Raw genomic sequence first — 24364 nt, 5'->3', positions numbered from 1 at the left:
GCTGCTCACGGCTCGGCCGCTCAGCTGAAAGGGAATCGGGGTCGTTTTTGTCCTTACCCACAGCATCTCCTCGTGCATGGCACTTTGAGTTGTGTTTTGTTTGGGAAAAGTGGGGGTTGGTTTTTGGTTTTGGAACCACAGCCAGCTGTGCTCAGGGCTTACTCCCGACTCTGCTCAGGAACTGGAGATCAGACTAGCGTCGGCTGCGCAGAAGGTGAGCATGTTACCTGTCGTACTTTCTCTGCATCCGGTTACCTGGTGAAGATTCCACAGACTTGCCAGCGGCAGGAAGACCAGAGAGCATCCTTCCCTGCGGAGGATTTCAGCCACTCTGGAAGCCCCGCCCTCCCCAGAGAGAGTGGCTCCCAGATGGTTGCCATGGTAACTTCTGATGCCCAGCCCCAGGGCTTCCCCAATCAGGAAGCTCAGCCCCTGTAATTTGGAAGCGAGCACATCTGACCTGGAAATCTGGGGAAAGAGCAGCTCCCGCATGCAGCCGAGGCGAGGGGCCAAAGTTCTCGTTCTAGAATCTCGGGTACAGTTGAACCCTCCATTGGAACCAAAGTGGGTTGGTTTTTATTTAATTTTTTTGTCTACAGATAAGACTGGGGGAAAAAAACCATCATTTCCTCCCCAATCAAGCATTTGGCATCATGGTGTCGTTGTTATAAATAGCTCTGGCTCACTGTCCCCATCCGAGAATGTCAAATTCGCAGTGAAACAATTTTTTCATTAGGAGCGACTCGAGCTGGGGTCCGGCTCAAAGGTAAAGCACAGCCTTGTGTGCAGGAAAGGGGGGGTCTCCTCCTTGGCTTTGCAAATGATAATGCAGAGAAAACGATGGGGCCAAGCCCTACTACAGCAGGGAGGGCGCTTGCCCTGCGTGTGGCTGACCCAGCTTCACTCTCCCGTACCCCAGATGGTGTCCCTCCAGGAGCATCCCTGAGCACAGAGCCAGAAGTACACCCTGAGCACCCCTGGGTGTGGCCCCCCAAACAAACAAAAAATTTTTAAAAAGAAAAAAAAGAAAATTGCATAAATTGAGTGACTCACAGCCATGATTTTCCTGGTGGGGCAAGATTAGCGGTGTCGGGCTGGAGAGATAGTGGGGAGGGCATTTGCCTTGCACACAGCCAACCCGGGTTCGATCCCCAGCATCCCATATGGTCCCCCAAGTATTGTTTTTTTTTTCTTTTTGGGTCACATTCAGTGATGCTTTGCACTCAGGAATTACTCCTAGCGGTGCTTGGGGGACCATATGGGATGCTGGGAATCGAACCCGGGTCGGCTGCATGCAAGGCAAATGCCCCACCCGCTGTGCTATCGCTCCAGCCCCTGGTCCCCCAAGTATTGCCAGGAGTAATTCCTGAGTGCAAAGCCAGGAGTAACCCCTGAGCATTGCTGGGTGTGACCCAAAAAGAAAAAAAAATTAAGATTAGCAGTGTTCAGGGGTCTCCAGGGTCATACCTGGTGGTACTTGGGGATGGAACTCAGAGCCTCACATGTGTGAAGCCTATGAGCTGTCACTTAAACGATCTCTCTGGCCCTGCAGTGAAGTCTTTCTATGAACATCATGTACGGTAGAGAAAAACCACCGAAAGAGCCCTCTGAGCCAGGAGGTAATTCCGAGGGCTGATCTAACGCAGGCCTTCCTGTAGGAGCCTCTGGCTCAAGCCCTGGCACTGATTCACCCTGGACCCCAAGTAGGTGTGGACCCCAAACAACTAAAGCCACAGTGGTCTCTAATAAGAGCAATGTTGGGGGTGGGGTGCACACCCAGCTGTGCTGCACGATGCTGAAGAAGCTGGGGAGAATATCACCTTGGTGCTGGTCCAGACACAGCCGTATTTGGACCCGGCACCCACGGGGTCTGTGAGCACAGAGCCCGAGGGAACTGCCCAGGGGAGTCTCTGGTCTGGGCCTGGCAGGTTTCTCTCGGGAGAGGTGGCTGGTTTGTCCTGAGGCTGGCACTGGCCTTGGGACTCTTTCTGTCCAGAACCTGGTAGTCGATCTGTCTCTCTGCAATGCGTTATCTCCCTTGGCACCTTCCAGGCACTCGGCCTGCCAGTGGCTTCTATCTGCCCAGCCAAGCAGGGGGTGGGAGGGGATGTCCTTAACTGGACCTCAAACCAGCCACCAAGCCCAGCTTCGGATGGGTTGAGGGTAGGGACAGGCTCTATCTCACTGGCCCCCACACACGCAGCTTTGGTGGGCCGGAGAGATATCCCAGCAAGTCTGGCACTTGCCTGGCATGTGGTCAAGCCAGGCTCGATCCCCAGTATCCCGTATGGTCCTCCAAGACCCACCAGGAGCCATCCCTGAGCACAGAGCCAGGAGTATACCCTCAGCACCACCAGGTGTGGCCCCAGATCAAAACCCCGGGAGGGAAATTATGTCTGGGGCTAGAGATGTATATGGCTCAGTGGCCGAGCACAGGCTTTGAGTACAGGAGGCCCCAGCACGATGGTCCCCAAGCACCAGCAAGCAACCCAGAGCACAGGGCAGGGAGCAGCTCGAGAACCAGGGCGTGTGGCCCCCAAAGTAAAATCAGAAAGAGTGAGGTTTGCCTTGCTGCTTCCTTGGGTCGTCTTCACTGGACTTTTCAAGGTTAAGCAAGGATCTGCTCCTGTTGGCCCCAGAACTTTCTTTCTTTTTTTTTTTTTTTTGGCCCCAGAACTTTCTTGAATCAGTTGACCGAGTGTCTCCTGGGGGCGGGGGAGGGGGGGTGGGAGATGGATGAGAAAGTGACACAGAAGTTACTGGTCTCTCTCAAAGACTTGCTTAGACAAGAATTCTGGCTTCAGCAAGGAGGCGTGTGTTTTTTTTAAAAGACACCCCATTTTACTATTGTCAGTCTCGCCACACTCGGTCATAAAGATAAATGTTAGTTTGTCTAATGAAGCTTCTGGTACATTTGGTTAAGGTCAATTTCCATTACTTTACTCAATGTGAACTTTCGATTATATGTTCCTGATTATGTAAGGGAGCTGATTATGCAACGCAGAGGTTGGTAAATGCGGGAATTATTACAGGATCAACATTTTTTTACAGGCTACAGCTGACATTTGTGTGTGAAGTAACAAGGAGAATATGAAGGGGAGAAATTCTTTTTTCCCCCTAGTCTGCCCTGGACTCACTTGGGTTTATTATCCCTAGACTTGATTTATAAATGCCTTAATCTTAATCCCTTTTACGACTTAGCCAGGATCCTTAGTACAGACGTAAAAGGAAAATCAGATTTTGCTTTTCAACATTAAGGCCACAGACGATGGAAAATACTAAAACAAAACACTAAGCTGCTAGCGCAAAATCAGGTGTATTAAAAAACCCATTAATCAGGAATGTGTGACAGTTCCAACAGATGGAGTGGGGGGGTAGATACCTTTGGCCTAATTGTGCAAGAGTGCTAAGCTGGCTACTTGTGTCCCAAACACGACTCTGAGCAAAGAGGCTGTTACAAGCACTTTTAAAGGTCCTTTCAGACATCTGCAACACTGGATGATGTCTTATGAATAATTCCTCTCACAAGTGAAGCCCGTACTACAAAGTAAACCTTTGCTGACCTACTTTAGAGGATGCGCAGGGGCGAGGAGGAGAACTTCTCATTTATAAAATGAAAAGCGAAGTCGCCTGACACCAGACCGGCCTCTCCTAGTTGGCCTGGAGCAAAGCGGGTGTGGAGATGTCTGAGATCAAGCGGCAGGGTGCCTGGTTCAAATCCTCTCGCCCCCCGCACCCCCCCCCCCCGCCCCGCACCACGGGGACCTTCTTCCTCTTTTAAACCAGGGGTTAATGAAACCTACAAGCCAGGTCACACCGGGTCCCTTTACAGCCGGAGCTGGCTGCCCTAGCGGGACCCCGCGGGTCAGGGATGCAAGTCACACCCATCCCCGGGGGGCAGCCTCGTAAAAGAACCGCTGTGGAACGACCGCGGAATTTTCCTCCCTGTTCTCTTTCCCCCTAGTAACGATCCGGGGCATCGTCCTCACCGCTCAGGGCTTGGTCCCCGGGTTTCGCCTCCTTCACCTTCCAGGCTTCTGCTCTGAGCCGCAGCCAGCCTGCGGGCACTGCGGGCGGACCCCGCACCCGCGGTCCCCGGGCTCCACATCGTCCTCCTCCTGCCCGGGGCCGGGAGCATGCGAAAGCCCCCCGGGTGTCCTCGCCCTCCGAGCCCCCTGCTGGGGCGGCTCCATCCCCACCCCCGCGGTCCAGCAGCCCCGGGGCTGAGCCCGCCCGCCGCTGCGGCAGCCCGCAGGCTTTGAACAGCCCGCGCCGGGCGGGTGAGCGGGGAGGACCCGGCGCTTCCCGGACGCGAGGATGGGTGAGCTGCGGCCCCGCGGGACCGGGCCCCGGGAGGTCAGTGCGCGCCCCGGACGCGGGGGTCTGGGGGCGCAGGGGGGGAGGGGGGCTGCGGGGAGCCGCCCCGGGAACCGGCCCGCGCGGGGGGGAGCCGGCCCGGCCGCGGCCTGGGCGGCCCCCGGTTTCCGGGGATGCCCCCGAGGCGCATCTCCCCGCGCCCGCGCCCCCCGCCCCCCGCGAACGCGGCCGCCCAGTGTCCTCTGGAACGCGCGCGCGGCTGTCGGGGTTCGAAGCCCGGCGCCGCCCCTCGGCCTCGGCACGCGCGGCGCCCGCCCGGCGGCTCGGCCCTCGGCGCGCATCAATCATTCACGGGCCGCGCGGGGGGCCGCAACCCGAGCCCGCCGCCCCCGCCGGCCGCCCCCGCCCCGCCCGGGCCGCGCGCCCCGCCCGCCCCCGCCCCCGCCCCCGCCCCCGCGCGCGCGCGTCCCCGCCCCCGCCCGCCTGCCCGCGCGCGCGAGGCCCCGTCACGGCCGCGCCGCCGCCGCCGCGCGCTCACGGCTCGTCTCCCGCAGGCTCGGCCGGCACCTGCCGCGGCGCCCGGGCCGCGCGGGGCCCCATGGCGCGCCGCCTGCACGCGCGGGGGGCCGCGGGCTCCCGGGCGCCGCCTGAGCCGCCGCCGCACCCCGCCGCGGCCGGGGACCCCGCGGCCGCCGCGCGCGCGCTGCTGCGCTGGGACGAGGTGCCCGACGACTTCGTGGAGTGCTTCATCCTGTCCGGCTACCGGCGCCTGCCCTGCACCGCGCAGCAGTGCCTGGCCTCGGTGCTGCAGCCCACCAACGAGACGCTCAACTTCTGGACGCACTTCATCCCGCTGCTGCTGTTCCTCGGCCGCTTCGGCCGCCTGCTCCTGCAGGGCGGCGACCTGCCCTTCCACCACCCGGGGCTGCTGCCGCTCTGGTGCTACGCGTCGGGGGTGCTGCTGACCTTCGCCATGAGCTGCACGGCGCACGTGTTCAGCTGCCTGTCGCTGCGCCTGCGGGCCGCCTTCTTCTACCTGGACTACGCGTCCATCAGCTACTACGGCTTCGGCAGCACCGTGGCCTACTACTACTACCTGCTGCCCGGCCTCAGCCTGCTGGACGCGCGTGTCATGACCCCCTACGTGCAGCAGCAGCTGGGCTGGCACGTGGACTGCACGCGCCTCATCGCCGCTTACCGCGCGCTCGTGCTGCCCGTGGCCTTCGTGCTGGCCGTGGCCTGCACCGTGGCCTGCTGCAAGAGCCGCACGGACTGGTGCGCCTACCCGTTCGCGCTGCGCACCTTCGTCTTCGTCATGCCGCTCAGCATGGCCTGCCCCATCATGCTGGAGAGCTGGCTCTTCGACCTGCGCGCGCACAACCCCACGCTCTTCGTGCACTTCTACCGCCGCTACTTCTGGCTGGTGGTGGCCGCCTTCTTCAACGTCAGCAAGATTCCCGAGCGCTTCCAGCCGGGCCTCTTCGACATCGTGGGCCACAGCCACCAGCTCTTCCACATCTTCACCTTCCTCAGCATCTACGACCAGGTGCACTACGTGGAGGACGGGCTGCGCCAGTTCCTCCGGGAGCCCCCTGCCGCGCCCACCTTCTGGGGCACGGTGGGCTACATGCTGCTGCTGGTGGTGTGTCTGGCGCTGGTCATCAGGAAATTCCTGAACCACAGCGAATTCTCCAGTAAAAAGTGAGCCCGAGCACGAGGCTGCTGGCCTGCCCGTCCGTTTGTCTGGGGAGTTTTGCTTGGGGGGGGGGGGCGGGGTGGTTCTTGTTTTTGTCTGTTCCCCCGTTTGGTTGTGTTTCGGACTCTGCTTGCCGAGGGTGCTCCAAGCCGCTGGGGGAGGAAGGGCAAAGCGACCCGGGAGGTCTCATAGCATCTGGGGGGCTTTGGGAGTAGTGAAAGGGGGTCAGTGAGGGCTCCCATCCCACCCCCCAGAGAAATTCCGCTCCTACCGTTACCTCTGATTGAGGCCACGTATACTATTCCCGACTCTTCTCCCCCCTCCCCCCATCAATTCCGCTGCCCAGTCCTCTGGGCCCGTTAGCACTGATGCTGACAAGTAGACTAAAATCCCCAGGTACTTCGGCATCTGTCCCAGGAAGGGATTTGTCCAGTGTCAGTTTCGTGGATCGGGCACACCAAGATGCCATCCCAGAGCCTCGCCTGCTAGAAAATGCATGGAATGTGAACACAAGTTAATTCTTTTGAAATGTTTCTCAGCTCTTCTTTAGGTAGTAATAGAGACCTTTTCCCCCATAATTTATCAAAGCCTGTGATATGCACTGAATTTTCTTTGTCACCTAGTTTGGAAATGTGCAGACTTCTGCATTGCAGACACTTGAACTGGACCTCAGGGCAAGCTGCTTGTGAGTTTGCGATGTCTCTCTCTCTCTCTCTCTCTCTCTCTCTCTCTCTCTCTCTCTCTCTCTCTCTCTCTCTCTCTCTCTCTCTCTCTCTCTCTCTCTCTCTTTTTCAAACAGTGTTTTCTGACAGCCTGTGTGTGTCATGATACAACTGTGAATCGTTGGACCTTAGGGACTCGGGTTAAACACGTGGCTCGAGCCGGGGGTGTGTGTGAACCCCGGGTTCGGACCGATGTTGATGTATGCACCACACCCACCCTAGTTTTGTTCTGATTGCTATTCTCTCCTCCTCAACTTACGTTGCCACTGGAATAAATGTGCCTTTTGAAGCAATGCCCAAGCGACTGGTTCTCAAACAGTTTCTCGCGGAAGAAATAAGGTCTTGCAAATCAGGGTGTGCCTGGCGTTGGTTGTCAACTTGTTGGTAGCCGGGAAGTCACCAGAACTTCCATAGTAGCCTTTGGCTTCTCCCCGGGCGATCAGGAGCCCGTCACTGAGATTTCCTTGTGTGGCCCACAGACACAGCTTGAGATGGGTGCATCTGGCCTTGCTTCCCATTTATATAGAACTTTCAGGAATAACTCAGGCAGTTAGGACAGTCAGAGGCATACTCCTTCTTTTGTAACTGAGCCCTTTGAGTTCAAGCTTAGTTTGCCCGGTTAGATGCTGAAGTCTCACTGGGGTGCAAGGGGGGGAAATGAGCGGCCGCAGCCCCCCGAATGCTGGAAAAGCAACAGATATGCCCCGAGGGCCTTTTCTCACCACCCCTCTGGCCGGCACTTTAGCAAATTCCTTTAATTCTCACCGTTCCTGACACGTCCTTCTGTTCCACGCCAAAGAAGTCATTGAACGAGAGATGGTGGCTTCGTGGTCTAGTCGGGCTGGAGCTCTTCGGGCCCAGGAGCCTGGGCTCCCGTGGGCTGGCGCCCCTAGAAAGATCGCTGGTCTTGTTTGTGCTTTTTAGCACTGCCACATTTGAAAACAGAGCCGGGCTCCCGGAGGAGCCACAACCCCTGCGTGTGATAGGCACGCAGGAGTCAGCTTCATAAATATCTCGGTTAATCCTCCTAACGGCAGGGCAGCTGCTGGCGCCGGTCCACACACCCCTCGGGGCCTGGAGAGGCCGTTCAGGTCGCACAAGTTGAGCGGCCAGCACAGGACCCCTCTGGGTTGCGCCTCTGCCCTCACTTGATTCCTTGTTAGCCTGCACTCGAGGGCAGCTGTGGAGGTCACCCTCTCTTCCCACGCCAGTGTGTGTATTTGCAGGCTCTCGTATTTGGGCGCCCCAAAATTGTTGGAGGGAAAGCCAGAGGCATAAGCAGGAGACGTCTCCCTTCGGAAAGAATTTTCAAGAGGGGCTGGAGCGATAGATAGCACAGCAGGGAGGGCATTTGCCTTGCATGCAGCTGACCCAGTACGCGGCTGACCCGGGTTCGATTCCCAGCATCCCATATGGTCCCCTGAGCACCGCTGGGAGTAATTCCTGAGTGCAAAGCCAGGAGTAACCCCTGAGCATCGCCAGGTGTGACCCCTCCCCCCCAAAAAAATGAACTTTCAAGAGATGGACTTTTAAAGTGGGGTGGGTCGGAGAGAGCCAGCCCCCAGATGTGTCATCCGACGTGTGTTGGGCAGAGAACATCTGGAGCCACAGGATTCTCTTCTCAGCCCCGTGGGCTTGGCCGGAGACAGAAACCCCCTTGGGATAAAATGATGCCCGTGTCATTTCCAAGTGATTGGGACATACTCCCCCCTTGAGGCTGGCAGCGCCCCGAGAGAAGAGGCCTCCCCTTGCCCCCCTCACCTGCCCCCTTCTCCCGAACCACCTTTGGCAGGAGCTGTGTTGAGCATGATGCTTGCGTCCCACATCACGGATGCAGATGGGGGCGAGCTGGGAACTGTTACTTGTGACTATTTTGTGTTCCTGTCAGGATGAAACAGGGCTGTTGAGCGCCAGGAACGACTGACTGGGTCTCCCCGTTGGCCTGGAACTCCCCGGGAGGCAGAGGACCGTCACTTCGGGGCCGTCAGACTATCTTTACAAAGATTTTTGCTTTCACACAGTTTTTGCCCCGAGTTCAAACGCCGGCGCCCCGTCCCAGCTGTTGGGAGCGTGGCCGCGCTAGGAACGCCTGTCGCTATCTCGGTCCGGCCGCACTTGGCAGCGGGTGTTCGAGGCTCCTTATGTAATGCGTTTTATTTTTACCCGTTAGTCATGATTGCGCTGACATCCCGAGCGGCAGAGCTGGGCCACGTTTGAAGGCGGAGGCGGGGGGCTGCCGCCCCTCTGGCCCTGGGGCTCGAGGACGACTGGGGCTGATGTTGCTACCCACGGGGGTCCCCGGGGAGCCTGTCCTTCCGGCAGCTCCCACCTCAGGTGAAGGGACCGATGTCCCAGACGCAGAGGAAGTGAGTTCTCAGGCCCATCATGAATAAGTGATCTTAGCTGGCTCGCTACTTTCTATAAATAGCACAGGAAGACAGCGTGGGGAGGAGAGGGGGTGGGCTTCAGCCCTGGGTCTGCCTTCCCAGGTTTCCATTCATAAATCCTGCTGCAGTCACCTGCTGCAGCTCCCCAGGCCACCGAACTTCCCCTCCTCCTCCTCCCTACCCCTCCTCTTCCTCCTCCTCCTCCTCCTCTTCTTCCTCCTATTCCTCCTCCTCCTCCTCCTCTTCCTCCTCCTCCTCTTCCTCCTCTTCCTCCTCCTCTTCCTCCTCCTCCTCCTCTTCCTCCTCTTCCTCTTCCTCTTCCTCCTCCTCTTCCTCCTCCTCCTCTTCCCCCTCCTCTAGGGCAATAAATAGTGTCTGAGACTGCACACGTTGGGAGCGCACCCCATCTGTATCCCTCCCCCCCACGGTGCTGCTGACTGCAATAATACCAGGCATTTTAAAAAACTCTCCAGGTCACCACATCACTTGACTTCGCGTGCACAAAGCTGAGAGGAGACAGGCGCAGTCGGAGCCACTTGCATTCGTAAGGGACACAGGTCCTGAGGGGCCCAGGGGACGGAGTCAAGTGTTTCATCTCAAATTCAGAAAAGATTTTGTTTCGGAGAGGGGGAAGGAGGGGGGGAGGCAGGAAGTCCCCCACAGTGCGGGTGGCAGGTGGGGGGTCTCCTCAGCTGGATTCCCCAGAATAAAGTGTTAAAACTGGCTTGAGAATGTGAGATGTTCCCGGCTGCGTTTGTGCTCACTGGGCTGAGTGGCTGGGCTGCTGCCCGGTGGAACACAGCCGACAGTTGGAGAATATGTGTATATGTCACACACACTTGCACACTGACACACAGTCACTCACACAGCCACATACTCTCACACACATATACACTGACAGACACACAGTAACACATACAGTCACATGCTCATACACACACAGTCATATTCTCTCACACTCACAGTCACATACTCACACACACGTGTGAGTATACGCACACATACTCACACAGTCATACTCTCACACACACAGTAGCACAGTCACACACACAGTCACATACTCACACACACACTCACATAGTAACACACCCACAGGGTCACACACAGTCACACACACAGTCACATACTCTCACACACACATACACTCACACAGTAACACACCCACAGGATCACACAGTCACACACACAGTCACATACTCACACACACACTCACACAGTAACACACCCACAGGGTCACACACAGTCACATACTCTCACACACACATACACTCACACAGTAACACACCCACAGGATCACACACAGTCACACACACAGTCACATACTCTCACACACACATACACTCACACAGTAACACACCCACAGGGTCACACAGTCACACACACGGTCACATACTCTCACACACACATACACACTATCACACACTCACAGTCATGCTCGTACATGTACAATCACACAGCCACACACATAGTCACACAGTCACACACAGTCACATACACACGAACGCACTCACATAGTCATATACTCACACAGTCATACTCTCACCTACACAGTCACACAGTCATAAACTCACAGACACTCACACTCACACACACACACACACACACTATCTGATTGCCTACAGTTGTCAAATAGAGCCAAGTCCACTCTGGCTCCCCTTGAGGCCTGTGTTTCTCCCGTAAGATGTTCTCAGCTTCTGCAGGATTGATTTCCTTTTGGATCTGACCCTCGTCTGCCGGAGCGGGGCCAGCTGCTGCAGCCTCTGTGTCGGCGTCCCTTCTGCCCATGGCTATGCAGTGGGTCCTTCGAGTCTGGAGTGACCATTGAACACCTACTCCGTGGCGAACCCTGGCAAGGGTTCCGGCCGTTTCCACAGGCCTAACCTTTGCCTTCTGGTCAGGCAGTCCCGCTGGCCAGCCAGGGAAGCCTGCAGAGGTGGCACTTCACTTCAGCCAACGTGCTGATGCCTCATCAGCTTGGGTGTCTGTCTTGTTCTCCCCTTGGGCCTGAGCTAATTTGTGGTTAAAGGTCACTTGAAAATCTAATGTTCAAGCCAGGTGGACACAGGGGTAAAAATCTAGCACTGCTGATAGCGCTGAAGATGACTGCAGAGGCTTGGGCAGGCCCATCCCGAGCACCAGGCCAGCAGGGCTCATCCAGAATGCCTGGACTTTGAAGTCATTCAGACGGAATGTCATTCGCCGATAGCAGAATTCAGATATCTGGGGCTGGAGTGATAATACAGCGGGTAGGGTGTTTGCCTTGCACGAGGCCTACCCAGGTTCGATCCCCAGCATCCCATATGGTCCCCCAAGCACCGCCAGGAGTGGTTCCTGGGTGCAAAGCTAGGAGTAACACCTGAGCATTGCTGGGTGTGACCCAAAAAGCAAAAAAAAAAAAAAAAAAAGCACATTGGTTCATCTTTGGAGTTAAGCGTTTACGCTTCTAAATCTGAATTCTTTTTTTTTTTTGTTTTTGTTTTTTTGCTTTTTGGGTCACACCTGACGATGCACAGGGGTTACTCCTGACTCTGCACTCAGGAACCACTCCTGGCGGTGCTTGGGGGACCATATGGGATGCCGGGGATTGAACCCAGGTCGGCCGCGTGCAAGGCAAACGCCCTACCCGCTGTGCTATCGCTCCGGCCCCTGAACCAATGGTTTGTTTTTTTTTTTTTTGCTTTTTGGGTCACACCCGGCGATGCACAGGGGTCACTCCTGGCTCATGCACTCAGGAATCACCCCTGGCGGTGCTCAGGGGACCATATGGGATGCTGGGATTCGAACCCGGGTCGGCCGCGTGCAAGGCAAACGCCCTACCCGCTGTGCTATCACTCCAGCCCCTGAACCAATGTTTTTTTAGTCTCCTTTTTTAGGGTCATAGGTCTTAGAAAAAAAATTTTTTTCTAAGCAAGTCAGGAGCAAGTCAGGAAAGAGAAGTACCAGATACAGGAAAGAAGGCCTGGAGAAAGGAGAAGGATTAGAACCAAAACGCCTGGGGCTGGAGCAATAGCACAGCGGGTAGAGCCTTTGCATTGCATGCAGCCGACCTGGATTTGATTCCCAGCATCCCATATGGTCCCCTGAGCACCACCAGGAGTAATTCCTGAGTGCAGAACCAGGAGTAACCCTGTGCATTGCCGGGTGTGACCCAAAAAGCAAAAAAAAACAAAAAAAAAACCTTAACGGCTGATGGAGCAGGGACCCATATTCTCATCTTGTCCCTCGAAGATCGTAGTAACGCTTCAGCCTCCAAGTAGGTGGGTCACAGAGCTGCTTAGTGGCTACTCACTTCCTGGAGTATTTGACCTGAGCCTTAGTACTCAGGTATATTTTGAGCAGGACACTAGGCTCCTGGCTCAGTGTCTGTTTTTGTTTCATAAAATGAGGGCATGAGGCCAAAAGGGCATTCAGGAGTCAACTCTTTGAATCAGCTCTTGAAACATTTTCTAGAACATTGCCAATGCTCTCTGGGTCAGAGGTGAAATCGGTGGAGACCGACTGAAATGTTCCTTGGCGGAACCTGAGCACTCTGCCCTTACCTTCCAGGGGAGAGTTTTATCCCTCTCGGTATTTTGAGAAACTGCCTCTTCATCAGGAAAATGGGTGTCCATTCTCATCCACTCTTCCAAAAAGGTAATACAGATTCTCGTTGGATGCAGCCAGGACCAAGGAGCTGCATTTCCAGGCTGCAGAGTTCTAAGCGGCTTTGTCATTGTCTTCAAACAGCCTCTTCAGTGTCTGGGCAAGTCGCAGATTTCAAGTGTTCATTTATAGGTCGGAGGCCAAGAATGCTCCTTTGGCTGTTAATTGTGGCAGGATGTGACTTTCGAAAGCATTTTCTGCAATGCAGTCCTAAGGCAACAAAAATAGATGCGCCCACTTATTTACTCTTTAACTCTCTAGAAAAACCACCTTTCCTTTGAACTTCAGAAAGAGATTCCTGGTGGGTTGTGCTTCTAAGTGTAATGGATGAACTTTAATATTTTTTTTCCCTCTCGACCAGTCTCTGGAAGCGATCTCATACTTGATGTTCCAGAGGAAAGCTTCTCCAAGGGGTGGCAGGGGCCGCCTTCCCAGGCCGCACGGCCCTTCCCCCCGCAGATTGTTCACGGTAGTAAAGGAGTGGAGGACTTTGGGGGTTCCCAGCCTGAGTTATAGAGGTGGTCCTCACCCTACTTTTGAGAAAAGGTCCAATGAAAACAAGCCCTTGTCTTTGAAATGGATAACAAGCCCCTTTAATTTCTTTTCGTTCTGTCTATACTTTGAAAGCAAAATCTGTTTTATAAATGCAGGATGCAAAAACAATTTTTTTAAATATTTTTATTTCATATTTTAAAGGTTTATAACAGAAAAAAAGTTTAAAGCCCTTATTTCATAGGAGAGAACCACTGCTCATTAGAAAGCCTAGTCTTTGTCCTGGACGTTAAGTGGCCTTGAGCTCCTACCCAAATGACAATGAACTAGGTGGTCTTTAAAATGTCAATAGGGGCTGGAGCGATAGCACAGCGGGGAGGGCGTTTGCCTTGTAGAGGCCGACCCCCGAGTTCAATTCCCAGCATCCCATATGGTCCCCTGAGCACCGCCAGGAGTAATTCCTGAGTGCAGAGCCAGGAGTAACCCCTGAGCATCGCCGGGTGTGACCCCCCCAAAAAAAGCAAAACATAAATAAATAAATAAATAAATAAATAAATAAATAAATAAATAAATAAAATGTCAATAATCAATAGTGTCAAGAAGGGTAAAAAAAAAAGGAGCAGTTTAGAGGGTATCAACGTTAAATTTAAATATCTTTTTGGAAAGTTCTAGAGATTTTATTTTAGCGCATGCCTTGGGCAAGGCCGAGCACAGAAGCCACGGTCCCCGCGCGGCTGGCTTCCTCTCGTGAGGCTCTGAGCAGACTCGCCCTAAGTGAGCACGTACGGACCAAGGCAAAGGGGCGAGCACAGCCCAGCCGCAGTGACCACAGCCAGGCAGCCCGAAATAGCCCTCGGCTGGCTGCCTGCTGCCTTCCGGCACGAGGAGCAAAGCCCCCAGCAGCCAGGGCAAGGCTTTCAGGGGGCCCCCTTCAGGGGTGGGGGCTTGTGCTGGCTCTGAGCCCCCCTGCACGGCAGCCTTCTCCGGCCTGTGGACACTGCGCTTGCACCAGCGCCAGGTCGGCGACAGAAGGCTCTCCGCCACCATCTGCCTCCCGCACTCTGCGTCCCCTCTGCAGGAAAGCCCTCCCGGGTGTCTCCCCGGCCTGGAGCAGTGACCGGCACTCCGTCTGCATCTCTTCTGTCTTTTCCCCTTGGATCAGGGGGTCTCAGTCATGGGTGGGGGCAGGGATGACCAACAGATGCTGCTTTGTTGCTCGGTCCACTGGGGGGAAAGGGGGTGTGCTGGGTGGACCCCCATCTAGCCTTCGGCTGAGTCCTGGGGGCCAGAGAGGCTTGAGGGGGCGTGTGACCTTCTGTTCAGGGACCACCACGTGGCTGAGCTCACCTGCGCCGTCTGCCAGGAAGCTCATCACCACCCAGCGGCAGGCAGGAGACGCACACAGCACTTGTGACCTGGTTTCTGGGGGGCAGTTGGCTCTGATTCCCCCCCCCCAGACTTGTTCCCTTCTGTCTCCGGTATGAAATTCTGTACAGATACACTATAACTATGCATTCCCGCCCCCCCCGGAAAAAACAATGTATGAAATAAAAATAAAGCATTTGCAACCAGTGTAGGATTGTGTTGGCCTCCCTCTGTGTTCAGAAGCTACCCTCAGCAAATTATTCCTAAATGAATAAGCGACATGTAAAATGCTAATAAACATAATGAGAAAAACCATTATCCTGGTTATAAAAAAATATCAGCAGGCAGAAGAACGTGCATTTACCTGAAGGAGCACTCTCAGTATGCTACTTCGTACAACTTTAAAGGAATGAAAAATGACTTAAATTTTTTTATGGGAGGACACAGCTGCTGTGCTGAGTTTCCCTCATGCTCTGTGCTCAGGTTTCCGTCCTGATGCTCAGGGCACATATGTGGTACCACGGATCAAGCCCACATTGGCCGTGTGCAAGGCAAGTAAGTACCCGACCCTCGTACTGTCTCTCCAGCCAAAAAAACTGATCTGCTTCACTTTTCAGTGAAACGAAATAGTTTTATTTAAAGAAATTCACCTAGATAAATGTGATGGGAGAGAAAGAGAGAAATACACAGTCCAAGAGAGAACACAGATGCCTCCAGAGTGGAAAAAGCCAAAATGACTTATTCCAAAACCATTTGTATTGTCCAAGAAAATATTTAGTAATGAGGTCTTGGAGCTTTCCTGTCCTGCGACCTGGGCTGGCACTGTGACATCTCTGTCCCCAGTGGCCCAGACGACAGAGATCAGTGTCCAGAGCTTTTACATTTTTGAATTTCTTTTTAAATTTCATCTTTGGTATCTGGGCCAGACCTGGAGGTGCTCAGGGTTTACCCAGTTGCCCCCCGGCTCCGCACTGCGGGACACCAGATGCAGACTCGTTCCAGTGAGGAGCCTGGGTCATAGCAGAGACGGGGGCGTCTCCTCTCCTACTGGGAAGTTCCTTCGGAAGATCCCTGGAGAGACCCCAGAGGGGCACTGTACAGAGCTCAGAGTCCCCCCAGGACCCGTGGCCGGAAGGTGCCGTTCCCTGCTATGGCTGCCCTGCCAGGCCTGCCCAGGGGAGGGTCTGTTTGAGCTCACCTGGGCCGGTGGACACTGCAGGCCTGGCCCCAGCGGGTGGCCCTTTCCAGGAGCGTAGGGGGGAGGCCAGTTCCTGAAAGGAAGGGGGACAGGCAGGCGTGCCCAGCAGCTGTCTGTGCCTGGAGCGCGGGCAGGCCGTGCCTCTGTAGCCCCTACTCCTGGCCGGCGCGCAGACACGGTCGAAGAAGACGGAGGGGCTGGGCCCAGCGCACCCTATGGAGCACCTGTCCGGCCGAGCATGTGACCAGTGTGTGGGTCTGTCCAAGTGTGGGGTGGCCGGCCCCAGCGGAGGGAGGTGGCACCACGCTCAGGCCAGGCCAGGGGAACACAGCACCCAGCGGCAGACGGTACCCTCCACGGGCCGGCCAAGTGGGTGGACTTTGCCCTCGGGACTGCAGCCCTCTGCCCGGCTCCTGGGATCTTGGGGGTATGGGAATTCTGCTGCTTAAGATGCATTTAGCTCCTTGGCTCATGGCCAGTCCTGGGGCCCAAGGGGCTCCCGGAGAGATCAAGTCCCTCTGCAGGGAAGACAGCTTGGAAGAGCGCCTCCCCTCAGTCCTGCTGGCAGCCGTGCCTCTGGGCCACGAGGAAGCACAGGACCCCCACAGCGGGCGTGGATGGGGGCTCCCCCAGTCTGCGTGTGCCTGCTCCAAGCTCACTCGTTCCTCTGGGTGTTCCTGCGGCTGCCCAGGTCTCGGCTCCTGGAAGCGTCACCAAGGGGCACAGAGGGGTGCATGCGGCTTCGGAGCGATGGTACCTGGGGTAGAACTGCTGGGTCATAGGGCGGGTCCCTGCAACGTTCGCGACGTCTGTAAACTGCCCCTAGACCCTGGACCCTGGACACGGGCGGGATTTTCCTCCTCTCTGGCACTGTCTGAGGGTCCCCTGCCCCCCACTCCCCTACCCCAACCAGCACGGGCTGCGCTGTCCTTTTGGGCGGGGGGGGGGGCGGTGGGGGCGGTGTCATTCTCAGGGACAGACAAGACCGACCGGAATTTTGCCTGACCGCCCAGCATCTCTTGGGTCCACATCAGAGCCCCCACGTTGTCCCCTTCCCGTGTCCCCCTCTGGGAGGGCTGATTCCGGGGAAACTGAGGGCAGGGATCTCTCCCCCCGCCCCCCCATATCCTCACCTCTCTCTCTGCACATTCTTTTCTATAGCTCTGATTTTCTCCTCTTTTTTGGTGGGTGGCGGGTTGGGCGGAGCTCAGGGCCTCTTCCCGGTTGTGCGCTCAGGAGTGGGCCCTGGCAGTCCTCAGGGGACCTTGCGTGGTGCTGAGCCTGGCCCGGGTCAGTCACGTGCAGAGCCCGCGCCCTGACCCCCGTGTTGTCTTTCTGGCCCTGTGTTTCCCCATAGGAACTCACGGAGGGGACCGGCTTCCCTCCGTCCATCTGTCCAGCCTCATGACTGTGCTAAGAAGATGTTTATCAGAGACAGAGTAGAGCAAGGAAGGTGCTTGCCTCTAACCTGGGTCAGCCAGTGCGACCCCCAGCACCAGCACGGCTCCTCAAGCCGGCCTGGAGGGTCCCCTGAGCACAGAGCCAGGAGTAAGCCCTGAGCACCACCGGGCGTGGCCTCAGAACAGAACAGACATCTGCCAAGGTGCAGTGCCCTGGGCTGGAGACCCTTCGGTCCCCTCCCGAGACCCCCGCCCCGGGGAGCAGGGCTGTCCAGGAGACAGGCACCGAGTCTGGCCCCGGGTCTGGGCTCAGGTCTCTGCGTACCTGCCCGCTCTGGCGTCTGCAGTGCATCCCACCGGCCCCTCTAGCCCACTGGCCGAGGCTGGGGCCGGCACCGTCTTCCAAACTCACAGACGTGCGCTTGAAGCTCCGCCTAACAGGGGGGAAAGCCGACGGGAGGCTGGGGACCCTACAGTGCCAGGAAGGGGATTCCAAAGAGCTGGGGACACACAGAGCCACACACACAGTCACAATTGCATACACAGTCAAGTCACACACATTGACACATACACATAGTCACACTCGCGCACACAACCACACATACTCGTACACAGACTCACGCACACACACTCACACATACACAGTCACACACACTCACACAATTACACACACATACACCCACACAGACACACACATAGTCACACACACTCATACGCATACTCACACATACACTCATACATACACATACACTTACACAATTATACACACGCTCACACACAATTACACACACAGAGACACTCACACATACACACAGTCACACACTCACGCACACAAACACACACTCAGCCCCTGGCCCCTACCTCCTGGGGCGGTCTAGAGACCCGCCAGGCCCAGCGTAGGGGTGGGGGTGCAGGGGAGTGGGGTGCCTAAGAACTGGCCCCAGGATGGCCGTCCCAGGGGGTGCTCTGGGCGCTGCCCCCTCCCTCCCTGTGCTGCCCCTCCCCCTCCAGGCCTCACCTCCTGCCCATCGGCCCGTAGCCTCCAGTTCTAGGTGCCCCCCACCCCGTTTCCTCGCCTCTAGGGTGAGGCAGGAGGCCGAGAGCAGGTGGGAAGAGAGCAGGCCGGGGGTCAGCGCCAGCTCTAGGGACCCAGGCCGTGTCCCCTGGACAGGAAGTGGCTGGAAGCGCTCTCCTGCCCCTAGTGCCATTCACTAGAAGGAACGCAGGCCCCGGGGATTTCCCGGGCAGCCACCTGGAGGGGGGGATTTCAGGGATCTGCTCTGTGTGAACCGCTGGATCCACTGTGTGGTCACTGCGAGAGCTGTGCTGGATCCGCTGTGTGGTCACTGCGAGAGCAGCTGTGCTGGATTCACTGTGTGGTCACTGCGAGAGCTGTGCTGGGTCCGCTGTGTGGTCACTGCGAGAGCTGTGCTGGGTCCGCTGTGTGGTCACTGTGAGAGCAGCTGTGCTGGATTCACTGTGTGGTCACTGCGAGAGCCGTGCTGGGTCCACTGTGTGGTCACTGCGAGAGCCGTGCTGGGTCCGCTGTGTGGTCACTGCGAGAGCCGTGCTGGGTCCGCTGTGTGGTCACTGCGAGAGCCGTGCTGGGTCCACTGTGTGGTCACTGCGAGAGCCGTGCTGGATCCACTGTGTGGTCACTGCGAGAGCTGTGCTGGGTCCGCTGTGTGGTCACTTCGGGAGCTGTGCTGGCTGCGGGTGTGGGGAGCCTGTGCACGGGGCCGCCCGCCTCTCCCCACCTCTCCCCGCCACGCACGAACCCATTTCCGCCTCACCTCTGCTCTCTTCTCTCCTTAAGGAAAGGGTACTGGGGGGCAGAGTGGGGCAGCACTCACCCTGCGTGATCCCACCTGGGCTCAATTCCTGCATACGGTCCCTTGAGCCCCACCAGGACCGATCCCTGAGCACAGAGTCTGAGGAAGCCCTGAGCACCGCTGGCTGTGGCCCCCCTCAAGAAAACAAGATAAACAACCAAAAGCAGGGAAAAAATGGGTATTTGAGTTAGACGAATGGAACAGGGGCCAAGGGGTTTGCTTTCATTCAACCCCCGGTGCCACCCTATCCCCCGTGAGTCCCAAACTCTTTCCCCACCAAAAAAAAGGGGGGAAAGGCTGTTCTGTGTGTTCAATCTGGAAAAAGGCAGAACATTAAAGAAGCAACAATGTCTCAGACCACAGCCCGCAAGTCGAAATCGTCATCATTAGTGTTTCCGGTCCCACGGAACTAATTCTTGGTCCCTGTGAGCAATGTCATGGATCCAGTTTCTCCCACAGTCCTGAACTTCCTTTTCCGGTTAAGTTTTATGATAAACCAGTACTGTGGCACGGTGGTGACAGTCTTTCCCATGACATTCTTGAAGACAAGCACATTGGTAAAAGCATCAGGGTATTACTTTTGCAAATGACAAAAGACTATAAAATGACCTTCCTTAAAGATCTGATGAAATTTCTACCTCTTTATTCTCAGCAATGGAAAACTAATTATCAAATGCTTCCTTGTCAGCAGGGCTGTTTTTTTGGGGGAAACTCCAACAACAATAGTGAGTTTTGTGTTGAAATATGGAATGTAATCAAGGCAAAGAGAAAGTGAAGTGAAATTTATCAGCTATGCAGGCAGGGGTGGGGTGGTGGGGGTGGGAGGTATACTGGGGTTTTGGGGGGGTGGAATATGGGCACTGGTGAAGGGACAGGTGTTCGAGCATTGTATGACTGAGACATAAGCCTGAAAACTTTGTAACTTTCCACATGGTGATCAATAAAATAAATTAATTTTTAAAATCTGATGAAATTTCATTGTTTTTACAACGACTGAGGAAATTCAGTTACTACAGTGACCTAAAGTGACATTTAGAGAATAAACAGGAATCACAAATAATATTATAAAGGGATACCTTGCTTTGTTACATAGTACTCATCACCATGGCAAAGAAGCTTTCTGTGATTCCTCTGTTCTTAGAACCCAGTTCACTTTTCTTTTCTTTTTTTTTATTTTGCTTTTTGGGTCACACCCGGTGATGCACAGGGGTTACTCCTGGCTCTGCACTCAGGAATTACTCCTGGCTCTGCACTCAGAAATTAGTCCTGGCGGTGCTCAGGGGACCACATGGGATGCTGGGATTCGAACCCGGGTTGGCTGCATGCAAGGCAAACGTCCTCCCCACTGTGCTATTGCTCCAGCCCCCCAGTTCACTTTTTAAAATTTTTTTTACTTTTTTTTTTTCCGCTTTTTGGGTCACACCCAGCAATGCTCAAGGGTTACTCCTGGCTCTGCACTCAGGAATTACTCCTGGCAGTGCTCAGAGGACCCCCTGGGATGCTGAGGCTCAAACCCAGGTCGGCCAATGCAAGGCAAACAAACACCCTCCCCGCTGTGCGATCGCTCTGCCCCCAGAATTCAGCTGGAAGACAGTGCAGCGATTCACTGGGAGAGAGTGAATATTTGCTGAATGCTGAGCTGGTGAATTAGACGTGAGTAGTGGGCCAGGCCCCGGGGCTCTTGCCACCAGTCTGATGGAGAACGGCCTTCGCTTCTCCAACAGAAACGGAGCCGGAGACAAGGGCAGCTTCCGCCTCTCTCCCCGCCGAGGCGACCCGAACACAGCTAGGATTCATTCGTCCCCCAGAAGCCACCTCTGCTCCCCCCGGGGCCTCTGAGGGCCAGCGCGGGTGCGTCTGCCTTCTGACAGGCCAACCCTAGTGGAGGCGTTTGGCTTGGCCTCTCTGCCAGGACAACACAGTCGAGTCCTCATCAAGGAAGGGGGCATAGGGAAGCTATGACATAGACTTCCTCAGCTCTTTTTTTTTTTTTTTTTTTTTTGCTTTTTGGGTCACACCTGGCGATGCACAGAGGTTACTCCTGGCTCTGCACTCAGAAATCACCCCTATGGTGCTCAGGGGACCCTATGGGATGCTGGGAATCGAACCCGGGTCGGCTGCGTGCAAGGCAAATGCCCTACCCGCTGTGCTATTGCTCCAGCCCCAAGACTTCCTCAGCTCTTGAGATTACACGTTTCGTTCTGGGGTGTTGCTGCTGGCCCTGACAGGGCATTTGTTTACTGAAATAGTGTCTCCTGGCTTGCCAGCAATGGACTGACTTTACAGTCAGAACTGCCCCAATTTCGGCGGAGAGCATCTCTCAGCATCCTGGAAACGCTGCGTTGGAAGGATCCTAAGGAGACACCACCTCCTGGGATATGCAAGCAGGAGGCGTCTAGAGCGCTGGCAATGGCCACACAGACCTGAGACCTGGCTATCCCCTCTCTTATTAGCTGCCTCGGCCCGTGTGGTGCTGGAAGGAGCCGTGGTTATTGACTTCGGCGGTAATCAAAATTGCACACCCACTCAAAAAGTGGAAGTTTTTAAAAATCATTTTTAAATGAAAGATGAATATGTGAATAGAGAGAGTTCAGAAGTTAAGGCACTTACCTCACATGCAGACAAGCAGGTTCGATTCCTGGCACTCCCTAAGCAACGCCTGGAATGACCCTTGAGTCTACGGCCAGAGTAAGCCCTGAACGCTGCCGGTGTGGCCCCAGAGAAGCAAAAAAAAAAAAAAATAATAAGCAAACAGCAACGCCTTGAAAGGAGTCCAAGTCTGAAGAGGACAGAGGGACAAGGGGCAGGAGTGTGTGCTCTGCCTGTATGTTTCCCAGCACAGGCGACAGAGAGCTCGCTTTTTCCTTTTATTTATTTATTTATTTATTTATTTATTTATTTATTTATTTATTTTTTGCTTTTTGGGTCACACCCGGCGATGCACAGGTGTCACTCCTGGCTCATGCACTCAGGAATCTCCCCTGGCGGTGCTCAGGGATGCTGGGATTCAAACCAGGGTTGGCCAAGTGCAAGGCAAACGCCCTCCCCACTGTGCTATTGATCCAGTCCCCCGCTCGCTTTTTCCTTTTGTAGGGCACACCCAGAGGGGCTCAGAGGAGGGGTCACGGCATGCCTAGCACGTAGTACCACTGGAGCAGTCTCCCCGCCCTCAACGGAGCCTCCTCAGGGCTCAAAGACCACGATCCTGCTTCTGGGGAGGCACGCGATCAGGGCGGGCTAGGTGCTGGGGGGGCGGGTGGAATGGATTCCCTCACAGTTATACAATGGCTCGTGGTTCCCAAATGCGGCTCCACAGGAGAATTACCCGGCCACCTTCCCTGGGCTCCCTCCTGAGAGGTTCTAGTTCAGGAAATCTGTCAGGTTTCTGTGACGTATAGTTAAAAATGTCTGGGGTGGGGAGAGAGTGCAGAGGTAAAGGTGCTTGCCTTGCTCGTGGCCGGCCCCAGTTCGATGCCTGGCACTGCATATGACCCCCCCAAAGCGCTCGCCAGGAGTGATTCCTGATTGCAGAGCCAGGAATCAGCCCCGAGCACTGCCAGGAATAGCTCCAAAACAACCCAAAATGCCCAATCTCTCCTGTCTCCAGGAATCACCAGCGCCGGGAAGCTCTGTCTCAGGATCACTGGCGGCAGATTTGCAGGGACAGCCAGGAATCGATAAACAACAGGACGACAGTGCAGTGCTACAGCGATAGCGTTACTTCAACTTTCTACCAAGCTCCTTATAGACTGTACTGGCTATGCCCAAGGAGGGAAATGGTTGCACTGAGCGTGTTTGATCTGCAAAGCTTAAAACAATGACTCCCTGGGCTGAAGAAACATGCAGGGGTTTCAGTGCTTGCCTTGCGTGCGGCCAGCTCTGGTTCAGTCACCAGCAGAGCACTGGACACCTGAGCACAGAGCCAGGGAGTGAGTCCTGAGCTCTGCCATGTGTGACCCAAACCAATTTTTTAAAATGTTTCCAATTTTCAATTTTAAAAATTTTTGACTCTCCGGGCTTTTACAGAATGTTTGTGCCAATCGATAAAAACCTCACAGACACAACAGGAAGTAGAATCGGTGCGTTGCTTCACTGAATGTGAAAATCACCATCATTGTTCAACACGACTGAGTTGGAGATGCTCCCAGTGGCAGATGCGAGAGCCTGTTGCATGAAAATTGACATGTGAGTCCATTTAGAGGGGGGTGTGGAGGAGGCGGCACCTCACTCAGATTACCGGCCCGCAGAGAAGCGGCAAGTACTGGTGTGGATTCCGGGAATGAGTGTGGAGAGGAAGGTGATGAGAAAAAACTCCACAGGCGGAAAACACAGGAGAAGCTGAGAGGGTGGTGACAGAAGAGCCAGGTCCCTGGATTCTCCACTGAGCGCGACACAGTCCTGCTCAGGTTGTGCAGAGGTGGAGTGAGAGCTGTATACTCCAGAGTTTCGGTGGGCAGAGGGTCCGTGACTCGGTCAGCCAAGGCTCTGGACAAGCGGAAAGCATTTGAACAACGATTATTGGGGGAGACGGGCGAGAACTGTGACGGGGTCATTGAATTCTGGCAGCAGAGCAGATCAGACCTATGGACAGAGCTGTCCCTCTTCACAGGGATACACTGAAACATGGCAGCGCTGGGAGGGCCACGGGGAGGGAGGGAGCGAAGTCTAGGGGGCGAAACAGGGCCGAGAGCAAAGGGAAGTCGGGAAGGCGAGGCAGACAGGGGCTCTGAGGCTGGAATGTGAGCACAGAGGAGTTTCTCACTAGGGAGAGGGTTGGTCATCTCATTAAGCCGCCCTTGCACAGGGCAAGCACCATCTGATTGGTTATTTACCAAACCTTGCTGGAGAGTGGGCAGCCAATGGGAGAGCAGAAGCAGCTGGGGTTCGGGTTGGGTACCAGTCACAGCCCAGGAGACGCACAGGCAGCTGGAAGATGGGGGATGGAGACAGGCGGGAACACCGGGCAGCTGGGTTTCTGTCTCGGGTACTGGCCTTCCGCTGAAATCAGCCAGCAGAGAGGCACCTGCACGACCTGGAAAATGAGAGAGCTGTGACCCCGAGGACACGCGGTGACCGCCACACTGACTCACACACACCCCGCCAGCGTCTGCGGGCCAACAGAGGTGACTCAGGTCAGTTAGCCGACTAGAGCCCGCGTGACGAATGGGACGGACAAGAGTGAGGTGGCTCTGCCTCAACTCAGGACACGGCAGTCGGAGACCTGGGGGGCCACGTCCGCTCCTCCGGTGTCCAGTGGAGACGTCCGTGTGTGCAGACTCTTCGCTCTGTGTCTTTTGGGGGGAGCAGAGGCCC

General features: G+C 55.6%; 1 protein-coding gene across 2 annotated transcripts in view; it reads left to right on the top strand.

The window, feature by feature from the left end:
* Nucleotides 1-4900: 4900 nt before the first annotated feature.
* Nucleotides 4901-24364, top strand: part of PAQR9 (progestin and adipoQ receptor family member 9) — a 31258-nt gene continuing 11794 nt past the window's right edge. Inside the window, exons 1-2 of one of the 2 annotated variants that reach the window (XM_055128395.1) lie at nucleotides 4901-6018; nucleotides 15105-15132. In XM_055128395.1, coding sequence (XP_054984370.1) covers nucleotides 4916-6018; nucleotides 15105-15117 — 1116 coding nt within the window. In that variant the 5' untranslated portion in view covers nucleotides 4901-4915 and the 3' untranslated portion in view covers nucleotides 15118-15132. Of the gene's footprint in view, nucleotides 6019-15104; nucleotides 15133-24364 lie in introns of those variants that run through there. The other variant, XM_004602919.3, reaches the window with a different exon arrangement.

This window comes from Sorex araneus, chromosome 2 (genome assembly GCF_027595985.1).
Source record: "Sorex araneus isolate mSorAra2 chromosome 2, mSorAra2.pri, whole genome shotgun sequence".
Classification (NCBI taxonomy): Eukaryota; Metazoa; Chordata; class Mammalia; order Eulipotyphla; family Soricidae; genus Sorex; species Sorex araneus.
The sequence above is the reverse complement of the archived record's forward strand: the minus strand, read 5'-3'. Positions and strand labels throughout refer to the sequence as shown.